Genomic DNA, 12,006 nt, shown 5'->3' with positions numbered 1-12,006 from the left:
TTATCAATCAGTTCCTGCAATCGATTTTGTTTAGATTTGCCGTATTGTTGGCACTCAAGTTTCTAAGATAAAAATATCAAGTTCAATTAATTCAAGTGCGGGTTGACGAACCATCCCACCGCCCCCAGCCCCCATCATTCTCACATTACTCGTACTTCTGTGGAACTCTTTGGGAAACAAGAATCCAATAAGCGTTCGCCTTTATCTATATCATTGTGATGAGTACTATGTATGTACATATATTAGAGCTGATCACCAAGACATCAATTATTATTGAACTACCAGTAACTTTTCTTTTATAATGGATCTGTTTTTCACGACACAATTGGTGCGGTGGGCAGTATTTTTTCCCATATCAGCGAAACTCGAGTTGAACATCAAAGTGGTCGCGTTCTTCTGACAACGTAGTAACATAGTAATATTCTCCGGCACTCTGTTTTACAGCATTCGCTTGTGCGTCTCGAATCTGTTCGAGCACCTATATGCTGCTTGATCACTACCAATACTAAAAAACTGATCTTATGTACACGTTTTGTAGGTGTCGCTTGCTTGCTTGCTTTCGCAGCCTGATCTTTATTTGTTACATAAATATATTGCCCTAGTATTAATATAAGTACATAATCTACATATGGTATATCATTTATTGGCTAATAGTCAACGAACAGCTCTCACTGCAGTTGTTTTTTGGCTTGTGCATATCAGTTATCAAATGTTGGTTAATTATTGCCAGGTCGTCAGGTCGTCGCATATGCCTACGTTCTAGGAAAATTATCGATTTATTTACTTAGAGGGATAGCGCCACAATTTGTCCTTAGTCCTTCTTACGCTCCAGGTTGTTCTTAGCTGGCTGGTAGAATTCATCGACAATCGCCTCGACCATGGTATTGAGAGTGTTGGTCAGCTTCAGCCAGTTCTTTTCCTCGGGCTTGCCGACTATCTCGGCATAGTACTTCATCTTGGGCTCTGTGCCACTGGTGCGTAGAGTCACCACTACGCCGTTCTTGAAGGTAAACGTGATCATCTGGGAACTGGAGCTGGTCGGAATAGTAGCCTTTTTGTCGCTGGTGCTGCTGTCGTAGCCAGTGGTGAGGTCACGGACGTGAGCTATCTCGTAGGTGCCATCCATGATGCTTGTGGGATAGGTGTCGGGCTTATCGGTGTCAAAGGTGCGCAAGCGCTGGAAGATACGCGCTATAACCGACGGACACCGACAGATGACATACGAGCATACGCTCTCGTGGAAGCCGTAAGTCTCGTAGATTTCGCGCAGCTTCTCCCGCAAAGTCATGCACTGTGTTCTGCGAAGGTAGCAGGCCATGGTTGCCACGTGAGCTGCGGCACTGACTCCATCCTTGTCCAGCACGGTGGTGCCCACCATGAAGCCAATCGCCTCCTCGAAAGCAAACAACACGGTCTTCCCAGCCTGCTGCAGTTCGATGGCCTTGTTGCCCATCCACTTGAATCCCGTCAGAGTCTCGTAGAACTCAAAGTCCTCCTCCTTGGCCATGCTGCCAAGTATTTTTGAACTGACCGTGCTGGCGATCATTGCGCATTTAGACACATCCGCATCGGGGTTGCGCGACTTGTAGTTCTGCAGGCTCCACCAGCCCAGCAGGGCGCCCAACTTGTTGCCGGTGAAGAGCGAGTAGTTTCCGTTTTCGCCAATCTCAGCTACGGCAAGGCGATCGGCGTCGGGATCGTTAGCCAGAATGATTTCGGACTTGTTCTGCTTTGCCGTCTGTATGGACAGCTGCAAAGAAGTCTTGCCCTCCTCCGGATTGGGCATGAGGGTGGTTGGAAAATCTGGATCTGCTTCGACCTGCTCGACCACGGGAATGAACGGCTTGAGGCGGACTTTCTCGAACGCCTGCTTAACGTAGGGATATCCCACTCCATGCATGGCAGTGTACGTGAAGGATATCTGGCACGTTCCATTCATCTCCAATAGCTGACAAGAGAAACTCCTTTTGATGGCATCGTAATAGAAGGGCACGACGGCATCGTAGGGATCATCCAAGAAATCAGAGCAGCACAAGGCTGTCTCATCCCAGGATTCGGGCTTGGGTTCAAGATTGTCCATTATCGACTGCTGAATACCAGCATCGTGCGGCGGAATTATCTGGGCTCCGTTGGTCCAATACACCTTATAGCCATTGTCCTCCTTGGGATTGTGCGAGGCGGTCACCATCACGCCGGCCAGACACCCAAGTCTCAGAATCGTATAGGGAACAAATGGAGTGGCCACCAAACGCTGGAAAAGATAAACGCGAAAGCCGTTGTTCAGAAAGACAACGGCCGACAGCTCCGCAAAGCGCTGGCTGTTATAGCGTCCATCGTAGCCAAAGACAACGGCCTTCTCTTTCCAATCCTCGGAATTCGGATACTGCGTCTTAATGTACTCGCACAATCCTTGGGCGGCTCTGTAAGAATTCCGATTTTTTTTGAATAGTGAGCCATTTACAATGTCTGTGTTTGATTATGACTTACTGAATAACCACCAGCTCATTCATCGAATCGAAGCCGGCGCGCATGCAGGCCCGCAATCCTGCCGTGCCGAAGGTTATGCGGTTGCACAGTCTCTTCCGCAGCCTGGTCAATCCATGTTTATACATATACATGCTGTATACTTCAAATTTTTAGAGATCTGCTTACGTTTCCCAGTCCTGGTTCTTTACGGCGTCCATGATCTGGCAGTAGGTGCTTGGGCACCGGTCCCATCGTATCCATTTGCGGATCTGGTCATCCAGTTCTTTGGCCCCAGTTCTTTGGTCATACTCTTCAGCTGGCATATCATTTGCGATTTTGGCTGACACATGGTGAAAACGACGGCACAGGCGAGATTTGCCTAATTTCCGAGTTGATCAATTAAATTTGGAAGGAATGCTAACGAAAAAGGGAAAGGGCCGAGAAATGCCTATATTGACAATAATTTCGCCACACGGAAACGATTATGAGTATACGGAACTACTGATTAAACACACACTCGCACTAGCAACCGGGCCGGGCACTTTTAATTGATAAAGCTCTGCGGGGGTCGCTGGAGCACCTTTATTTCACACGAATATACCCGGTTATAGTGATGTAAAAAAACATCGATGCATCGAGCATCTATGTTTTTCTGCCGATGTTTACTGATGTTTTCCGATGTTTTTGCTGCTACCGATGTTGAGTGATGTATCGATGTTTTGCAAAACATCGGTAGTTTTAAGATCCTCATTTCGCGTACCGTAGGATACCCACTCCGCAGTCCAACCGGTTCAAGTTCTAGTTGCGACGACCAAACTGTAGATAGCTTATGTACCGTATACAACCGGAAGCTGGGTAACAACACAATTTTTAAGTTTTAAGATTTTGTTGTATTATAATAACGCAATAATAATAATATAATCAAATGGGAAAGTTTTGAAACATCGGTCATACATCGAAGCATCGAAGAATAAATCCGATGTATCAATCCAACATCGATGTTTGATTTTGACAACATCGACATCGATGTTTTCATTCAAATTTACATCACCACCCGGTTATTCATATGTGTGGTATTATTGAAAAATACGGTCACATAAAAAAATCGAGTAATATGGTTCCCAGTCCTTGCCGTAGAACGATTAACCCATTGTAGACTAAGGGAGTATTTTAATATTCCACCGAAAATATTGAAAATTGAATCAGTTTATCGCGGTTGAGGTGAAAGATAGTAGTTTTTTTAAGTAAAGAGGATGAATCTACGATAATAACTTACAAACACTTGTATTTTCCGCCATGATCTCAAGGCGTTGAACTGTTTAAATAGGGGGCTTAAGTGGGCTAAGTTCGTTTTGGTCATCGTATATTTTTCGCCGACGCTGCGAAAAAAAAAAATTTGTTTCTATCCGACTTGTATTATTAACTAAAAATGGCTGATGTACTGGACATTGACAACGCCGAGGAGTTTGAGGTCGACGAGGACGGCGACCGTGAGTACGCACCAGGTTTTTTGTGGCCGGCCGGTCTCATGGCTTTCATTTTCTTTCTCCCACGCTCCCACCCTACACGGAACTGCTCACAGAGGGCATAGTGCGCTTGAAGGAAAAGGCCAAGCACCGAAAAGGACGCGGTTTTGGGAATGACAGCAGTATCCGCGAGGCTATACACAGCTATGAAAGGGTACGCAACGAGGACGACGACGAGCTCGAACCGGGACCCCAGCGCTCTGTCGAGGGCTGGATACTGTTTGTGACGTCCATACACGAGGAGGCCCAAGAAGACGAAATTCAGGAGAAGTTCTGCGACTACGGTGAGATAAAGAATATACATTTGAATCTGGATCGTCGTACCGGCTTCTCCAAAGGCTACGCTCTCGTTGAGTACGAGACCCACAAGCAGGCGCTAGCCGCAAAAGAGGCTCTTAATGGTGCCGAAATCATGGGACAGACTATCCAAGTGGACTGGTGCTTTGTGAAGGGACCCAAGCGTGTGAAAAAGTCCGAGAAGCGTCGCAGATAGGCAGGCAGGCGGTCAACGAAGACTGAACTTCCAGCCAAACGAATACATTTTCAATTAGTTTAATGCTTAGGCGGCAACAGTATAACGTCTACACTCAAATGAAATAAAGAAAGTTGACACAACATAAAATACGAATTACGAATGGTATCTGTTATAATTGTAATATGTACATATATTGTGGCTCGTCTGTTACCAATCTAACAAGTTAAACATGTCAATGCAAAGCGATTATTTCATTTTCTTCTGGTGCAGCAGATGCTTCCGTAGGGACAGCTGCTTGTCCCGGAAACTCTTCTTCACCTTGGAGCGCGCCTTGTGCCGCATCATGCCAAAGTTCTTGGTCTTGCGGTTCTCGCTGTTCGTTTTGGAGCAGTGTTCGTTGACACGTCCATCCTTCCAGCCGAACCGTTCGCGATCCTGTCGGCCTGCCTGCACAGTTTCCATTCGCGACTCCTTGTCGTGCTTGCGCTTCTTGAAGATCATCTCGATGCTGTTCAGCTTAACGAATTCGGCCCGATCCTGCTCTAGCGGACGTTTGCGAGAATTCGTGACGGTCTTTTTCAGATTGGCAGCATTGATTCGCTTGAAATCTTCGTCCGTGAAGATGCGTGTCAGCGCCAGTTCTTGGGCAGCCTCCTTTTGGTTGAGAATTTTCAGATCTTTCTTCTCCTTTTTCTGTTTAGATGCCTCTTCGTCATTTGCTGCATCACCATCGTCCTTTGCGTTGGATTCATCCTCCTCCTCCTCCTCCTCTTCTCCTTCATCACTGTTGTCTTCATCGTCTTCCTCTTCATTATCATCATCATCCTCTTCCTCCTCTTCGTCATCGTCTGCTCCATCTGCTCCTTCCCCATCGCTGTGGTTCACTGTCACCCACTGACCATCATTGGAGTCGCTATCTTCATCGCTCTCAATGTCAATGGTCTTGGAGTCCTTGAGGAGCGCCTCGGCGCCGAGAACAGTGTCATCAACCTCGCGCTCTCCATAGGCGCGAACCTTCCGCTCCGCCTGTGCCTCTGTCTGCCGTCCTCGATCCTTTTTATGTAGCAGAGCCGGCAACTGTTCGCGGTAGCGTGTGATTAGCGAACGAGCCGCCATCATCACAGATTTCTCCTTGTACGTCTTGTACATGGCCAGGTCCTGCAGCAGATCCTCGCCCATGGCCAGGGGGCAACGCATGCAAATCTCGCGCGTGGCATTCAAGCCGATGGCCATGACATCACTGGAGTTGCGCTCTGTAATGAAATTGTTGGCTATTGTCTTCAGGATGGGCTCAATGATGTCGCCCGGAACCAGCTCATGCGACGCCTGGGCGGCAAACTGGAGCACGCGGGTCACCTGGCGCTAATGGGGCTGAAGAAAGCGAGTTATATACGGATAATAGCCAAACAGGAATAGCTCGTGAATGCCGATCAGACGGGATATTACATCGAGGTGCGTCAACTTCACTTCGAATCGCTCGTTTGTGGCCTGCAACTGCTTGAAGAGGCCTTCGGCCATTCCCTGGGGATTGTGCACCAAGTGAATGCCAGAGAAATTAAAGGCTGGCGCATTCTTTTTCTTCATCTGGGCCTTGACCGCCTGCTTTTTGATCTTTTGCAGTTGCTTTTGGCCCTTTTTGGTCTTTTTGCTGACCCGATTTGCCAGCAGCGCACCCTTCAGATCCACCTCGTTTTCACTTTCGGTGTCCTCTTCTTCGTCCTCGTCGTCGTGGCCGAGGAAGATGTGACAAGGAGAAGCAACCCACTGTGGCAATGACATTCACCGATTTGGGATCATTCCAGATGTTCTTCTTGTACAGCTCGATCATTATATCCACAAACATCTTGGCGGCTTTGGGATTGGCGTCTTTTAGCATGGAGTACAGCATGGAGTTTTGCAGGCTCTGCAATGTATTTGATTAGATTTGATTCAATTGATTGGTAAAAGGATCAGTGGTCAGGCCAGCAACAAGTGCCTGAAAATGGTTGTTACCGAGTTGAGCTTCATATCCTTTTTTTTTTTTTTTTTTTTTCTAGGATTTAAGTGACCAAACTACCTGTGAGTAGCGTGGGATTATTTGGCCGCCCGCCTTTTGAAGGTGGAAATTGCCAAGTCAAAGAATAGAAGATGTTGGAGTACTGTTTATAGCTTTACATCAATTTCGTCGATGAAGTCAATTAGTGTTTGGAACGCGCTGATGTTTTCTTTTTCAAAGAATTTGTAAATATCATTATATTTTCTTAGAGATGGGAAGTTTTGCCTTGTTGTGTTGTACTTTGTACAATTTAAAATTAAATGCGAGGCGTTATCGATGTATCTCACATATGTTACTAGGAACTACATGCATTTTGGCGAGAGTGTGCCTATCGAATGCGTTACCACTAAGCAGTCTGTTGATTCTTTTAGCGTCAATGGCTTTAAGCTTAGTTTTATTTAGGAACCACGGTTTGGATGATGTTGAGGGGAAAAGCGAGCAGTAACCTCGGTGCTTGATACTAGCAAACTCGGCGTATTCTCTCTCCCATTCTGCTTTTAAGATTCTGTGTATTTCGCACATAGCGTCTTTAAGGTTCCATTTAACCACTGTGTATTTTCCTCGTCTGTGGGCTTCTTTGGCTGCTGCGTCAACTGAAGTGTTCTGAGGGATGTTAGCGTGTCCGGGAATGTAGTGAACCTCTACAGTTCTTAGATGTGGATTTTGTTGGATCTTTTCTCTGATTTTGTAGGCGATAGAGTTATCCTGAATGTTCTTCGCCAGAATGAGGGCCCCGTTTCTGCTGTCTGTCAGGAGCGCGACACGAGGAAAATTGTACAAAATAGCATGGTCTAATGCCTTCTCGATAGCAAGGAGCTCGGCGGACAACGAGGAAAGGGTTTTGTGCGTGTAATAGCTATCTAAAAAACCTGTCCTATCTTGCAGGAAAGCGGCGCTGGAATGCCCATCTGCGACTGACCCATCCGTGTAATAGATTTCAAAACCACCCTTTGTCAGCTGATCCTTCTTTTCCCCGTGGAGCAGCATGATCCTGCCTGGTCTATAGCGTGCTTGTTGGGTGCAGAACCCTTGAAAAATTCTAAGTCGGAGCTGGAAAACCTCAACTCTATCTATTATGCTTCCAATCTCCCGATATGCCTTAGCGTAGCCCGTGTTTAAATCCCTATTTGCTGACACTGTTTCACTTGCTGGGAGATTAAATGCAAACACCTTAACCAACTCTTTCGCCGCCAGGAATCTCATCCTGTAGTCCGGGGGAAGTTCTCCTGCCATGTGATATATGATAGGAACGGGAGTGCAGATTATCAGACCCAGCGACTTTCTGAGGTGATGGTTGCAGTGGGATTTGATTTTGGCCAAGGCAGATTTGGACAGGTTGCAGAATGATGAGCACGCGTACTCTAGCCTACTTCTGACAAATGCCTTGTAAAATATAAGCCCTCTTTTGGGGCTGATACCATAGTGACACCCACTGGGTAATCTGAGAAACGCACAGTTTCTGTTCGATTCCGAGATGGCCAGATCAATGTGACCAGAGGCTGAGTTGTTTGCTGAGATAGTCCTGCCTAGGTATTTGATCTGCTCTACTTGTCTGATCTCAACTCCTTGATGCGAGATATTTAGCGCAGCTCTACGATTGTTGAAGTAAATCACTTTAGACTTCACCGGATTGAATGACAGGTTTAGCCTATTGCATTTTTCTTCGAACTTATCTATACTGTCTTCCAGCACACCTTTCGCAATGGATACGTCTTTATAAAAACAAACTATGAAAAAGTCATCAGCATACTGAAACAGTAAGCAGTTATGACTGTTAATATCATGTAGTTCGGCTGTGTAAAGGTTAAAAAGGGTTGGGCTGAGACAGCTACCCTGGCTAACACCTCTGTTCACCTCTACCTCGCTTTTGCCCTTTATGAGAATTCGTCTGTTAAGGAAGCTGGAGATCCAAGCCGTGAGGCTTGTATTAAAACGCATATCCCTCATCCTGTGCTCGAGTGTGTCCACTCTTACGCAGTCGACCGCTCTTTGTAAATCTAGGCAAGCTGCGACATCCTGACAACCCCTCGCCTTCAGCGCCAGAACTTTGTTGATAAGGTCGTTGATGCAAAGAGCCGTGGACCTGTTTCTCCTGATGGCATAGGTCCTGACCGGCAGCAGGTCACAGTTTGCTATGTGCTCGTCCAACTTCAACTTTATCAACCCCTCTATGGATTTAAACAACGTGTTAATCAAACAAATTGGCCTATGGTTTTGGAAGGAAGTAGGGTCTGCATTCTTCTTGGGGATGGGTACCACTTTTATCCTGCGCCAGACCTCAGGGATGACGCCACTCAGCCATACTTTATTTATAATTTCAAAAATGTCTTGTTTTTTCCCACTTGGTAGCTTTTGAAGCATCCTGAACGAGATACCATCAGGGCCTCTAGCCGAATTGGGGTTCCTGGTTTTTAGGACGGGCAGGAATTCTTCCAGTTCCAGGGGTTCCGGGTCGTCTGGTCCTAACAAAGGGGCAGGAATTTTCTTAGGGGGCCTACTGTTTGACTTGGATGGGGTTACTTTAACCATATTGAGAAAGTTTTTGTCATCTTCGGTCGTCCATTTGTTCCCTACATTTTTGATTTGACCGTATTTTTTGATGTTCTTTTGCCTGCAAGCGTTTCTCACGCGAAAAAGTTTTTCCGTTTCCTCGTTCCACCATTTCTTAGCAACGTACTTGTTCTTGCTTGGGAATGTGACCGTGTTTTTTAAGGTCAGGGATTTCACTTTTTCATTGAGCTCCTCCAGATTTGAGAAATCACTTGCACCCAGAATCCGGGCTATTCTGTTGTGAAGGATCTTCTTGCCTTGGAGGGGGGCATTTAGGCCTTGCACTGATAATACAATTGGGAAGTGGTTGCTGTTCGTAATTTTTGTTTTGAGGACTTGCCAGTTAATAGTTCCATTTCTGTAGTTCGAAAAAGAAAGGTCAAGAACGGAGAATTGAGATGGGCTCCTGGAGAAGGTTGGCGAACCGTCGTTTAGGCAGATAAATCCGGCCTCCCGGGTGGAATTCTCAATGCTGCGACCCTTGCGATCACAGATCGGACTTCCCCAGATAGAAGACCTAGCGTTGAAGTCCCCGCCCACTATTGAGGGTATGTCAAGCGAAGCCGCGAATTCGAAAAACTTTTTTGTGCCCGATTTAAACTGTGAAACTGTTGTTGATGGCGGTGCATATATGCTAAAAATATTGAAATTGCTCTTGAGATTTAATGTTTTTATTCCTAAAATTTCCAAGTCGTTCTCTATTTTTAAAATGCTGAATTAAATGTTTTTCCTGACGTAGATGCCAACCCCGCCGTAGCCGTCCTCTCTGGGCCTGCAGAAAAAGTTATAGTCTAAAATGCTGCAGTCCGCGTTGTTCAACACCCAAATCTCTGAGAGGATGGCAATATCTATTGCGTTCTTGTCTAGGAACATTGAGAGGAGCTGTTTGTTGTTGTTGTGTGTCAGACTTTGAATATTTAGCTGAAGAATCTTCATTGTTGGATGTTTTGAGAACCAACTGCCATCCCTTGGGCAATCTGACGCCTATCTAGTTCTGCGTTGGAAGCATTGACAAATTCTCTAATTTCCTTAATAAATTTATTCGCTTAAGAATCCCCTTTAATGATGTTGTTTGGATCAATCAGCAACTCTGTGAGTTTGGCTCCTAGTGCGTTTAGCTTATCCTGGGCCAGAGAAGATGCCACGGATGAAGATCTAACAAATTTCTCGCTCATTTGGACGCAGTCTGCCATGTTGGCTGCTGCCTTGGCCGCCTCTGCGTTCCGGGCGGCAACCCTATTGGATTTGGTCACTTCCGCGAAAGAGGTGACAGAATGAATTTCCCTGGCGGACTCTAAGCTGTTATTTAAGAATTCAGGGGAGCGGTTAGATTGCCAACTGGGTCTAGGAAATTCCCCTTGATCCCTTAGGTTGGGGGAAGTTCTATCAAAAAGGATCGGATATCTAGCCTTGACCTCAGCTCTAGTTAGGTTTTCCAGTGTCATACACTTTTGAATGGCGTACGCTTTTTTCCTGGCCTCACACTGCGGGTGGGTGGCAGCATGTTCCCCCTTGCAGTTAGCACAGACCAGCCCTGAGCAGATAATATCTTTGCTGTGATCTTGTCCGCATTTGAAACATTTCGCTCCACTCTTGCAATGTTGCGCCAGATGCCCAAACCTAAAACACCTGAAACATTGAATAAGCTGAACAAAAGGTTTCACTTCTACTTTAGAATATAGAAAATTGATTTTGGTTGGTAACTGCTCTCCTCTGAACCAGAGTTTCACCCTGCCAGTAGGTACACGTTCCCCCGATGCTCTATCCCTTCGCGTAATCCGAACTATCTCCTCAATTGGGATATCCGAGGTTACAAGCTCCGCTAGCTGTTCCTCCGAGTAGTACCCGGGGATCCCAAAAATTAACCCTCTCTCCCTTTCGTCGTAGAAATGTTTGATGTCATGCTTGTTGTCGTGTTCGTGGACATGTTTGTCGACACGTTCGTCGACAAGTTTGGTTTCTTGCACAGCAGTTTAGAAGCCAAAAGCTGCGGAGCCGTTTTTGCCGCCATCTTACTCCTACCCGCATGGCGGATTTAGCTTCTCCTTCCCTTTTTTTCAGCGTTTCCATGCGAATTTTAACTCCCGTCGCCTTCTCCGTGGCCATCCTTGTCTTTCCTATGCTTGCCATGCTTCTCAGGGTCCAGACGGAGTTCCAAGAGCCGTTTTAAGAGTTATTCCGGAACGCCATGCAGTAAATTCCAGGTTTTTCGACTTAATTGATGAAGCTTTGGGAATTTCTTCGCGCCGTCTTCGTAGGCGTGTGAGGCACACCCAGAAGCTTCGGAAAATGTCTTTTTGATTAAAACTACCAGCGAACGTCTTGAAATATGTTAATTTTTTCCTTCCGCAAACAATTTTAGGTACGCGCCATACCAGTGTTGAACAACGTTACCACTTCATATCCTTGTGCTTGGCATTCATATTCTTGATGTCCGTCACAATGTGGGCCTGCAGAAAGGTCCGTAGATTCTTGTCGGGGCAGCGCAACAGCTGGAAAAACAGTTCCAATATGTCTAGTGCTGGGACTAAGTTCTTGTTGCGCAGTAGAATCAGCGCCTTCACAAAGCGATTTCTCATGGCTGGATCCAAGACGGTGGCATAATTCCTGAGCAGATCGGCTAGGTGCTTCGGGAACAGCTCACAGGCAGCCGGATGGCACTGAGCCACTTGGGCTATAAACATGACAGTGTCATCCAAAGATTTGTTTTCCTCGCTGGGGTTCAAGGCGAACATTTCCAGCAGACTCAGAAAGTGCTGGTACTGAATGTGAAACTCATCGCTGTACGACTCCGGATCGCGCTTGATCAGGTTCTGTAACTGCGGAAGATTCTCCGGCAGTTGATTGTGGTTGGGCCGCACCATGGTGAGCCGTAGAAATTGCGATTTTGGCAAAAACCGAAACGTTCAAGTTTTTACTCTCGTTGCACGTGTTCGGGGTGTTCGTAAACGAAC

The 12,006-nt window shown here is 46.3% G+C and overlaps 4 protein-coding genes across 4 annotated transcripts; 1 reads left to right on the top strand and 3 right to left on the bottom strand.

Annotated features, from left to right (window-relative positions):
• Positions 1 to 541: 541 nt before the first annotated feature.
• On the bottom strand, positions 542 to 3,087 carry LOC108159085 (phosphoglucomutase-2). The gene is given in 4 exon segments (XM_017292040.2): positions 542 to 2,420; positions 2,488 to 2,589; positions 2,653 to 2,765; positions 2,768 to 3,087. Coding segments are annotated over 4 exon segments (1,872 nt in total). The 5' UTR covers positions 2,816 to 3,087; the 3' UTR covers positions 542 to 811.
• Positions 3,088 to 3,807: 720 nt separating this feature from the next.
• On the top strand, positions 3,808 to 4,620 carry LOC117192328 (RNA-binding protein 8A). The gene is made up of 2 exons (XM_033396977.1): positions 3,808 to 3,956; positions 4,049 to 4,620. The coding sequence occupies exons 1-2, from the start codon at positions 3,896 to 3,898 to the stop codon at positions 4,483 to 4,485; spliced, it is 498 nt and encodes a 165-aa protein (XP_033252868.1). The 5' UTR covers positions 3,808 to 3,895; the 3' UTR covers positions 4,486 to 4,620.
• Positions 4,621 to 4,713: 93 nt separating this feature from the next.
• Positions 4,714 to 6,051, bottom strand: LOC117193100 (protein SDA1 homolog). The gene is made up of 3 exons (XM_033397824.1): positions 5,914 to 6,051; positions 5,359 to 5,829; positions 4,714 to 5,160 (listed from the first exon to the last, which is right to left on the bottom strand). Exons 1-3 carry the CDS (start codon positions 6,049 to 6,051, stop codon positions 4,714 to 4,716), a joined length of 1,056 nt encoding a protein of 351 aa, XP_033253715.1.
• On the bottom strand, positions 6,051 to 11,994 carry LOC117192327 (protein SDA1 homolog). The gene is made up of 3 exons (XM_033396976.1): positions 11,458 to 11,994; positions 6,460 to 6,477; positions 6,051 to 6,370 (listed from the first exon to the last, which is right to left on the bottom strand). Exons 1-3 carry the CDS (start codon positions 11,914 to 11,916, stop codon positions 6,161 to 6,163), a joined length of 687 nt encoding a protein of 228 aa, XP_033252867.1. The 5' UTR covers positions 11,917 to 11,994; the 3' UTR covers positions 6,051 to 6,160.
• Between the last annotated feature and the right edge of the window lie 12 nt (positions 11,995 to 12,006).

The sequence above is a fragment of the Drosophila miranda genome (assembly GCF_003369915.1).
Source record: "Drosophila miranda strain MSH22 chromosome Y unlocalized genomic scaffold, D.miranda_PacBio2.1 Contig_Y2_pilon, whole genome shotgun sequence".
NCBI classification, from domain to species: Eukaryota; Metazoa; Arthropoda; class Insecta; order Diptera; family Drosophilidae; genus Drosophila; species Drosophila miranda.
The sequence above is the reverse complement of the archived record's forward strand: the minus strand, read 5'-3'. Positions and strand labels throughout refer to the sequence as shown.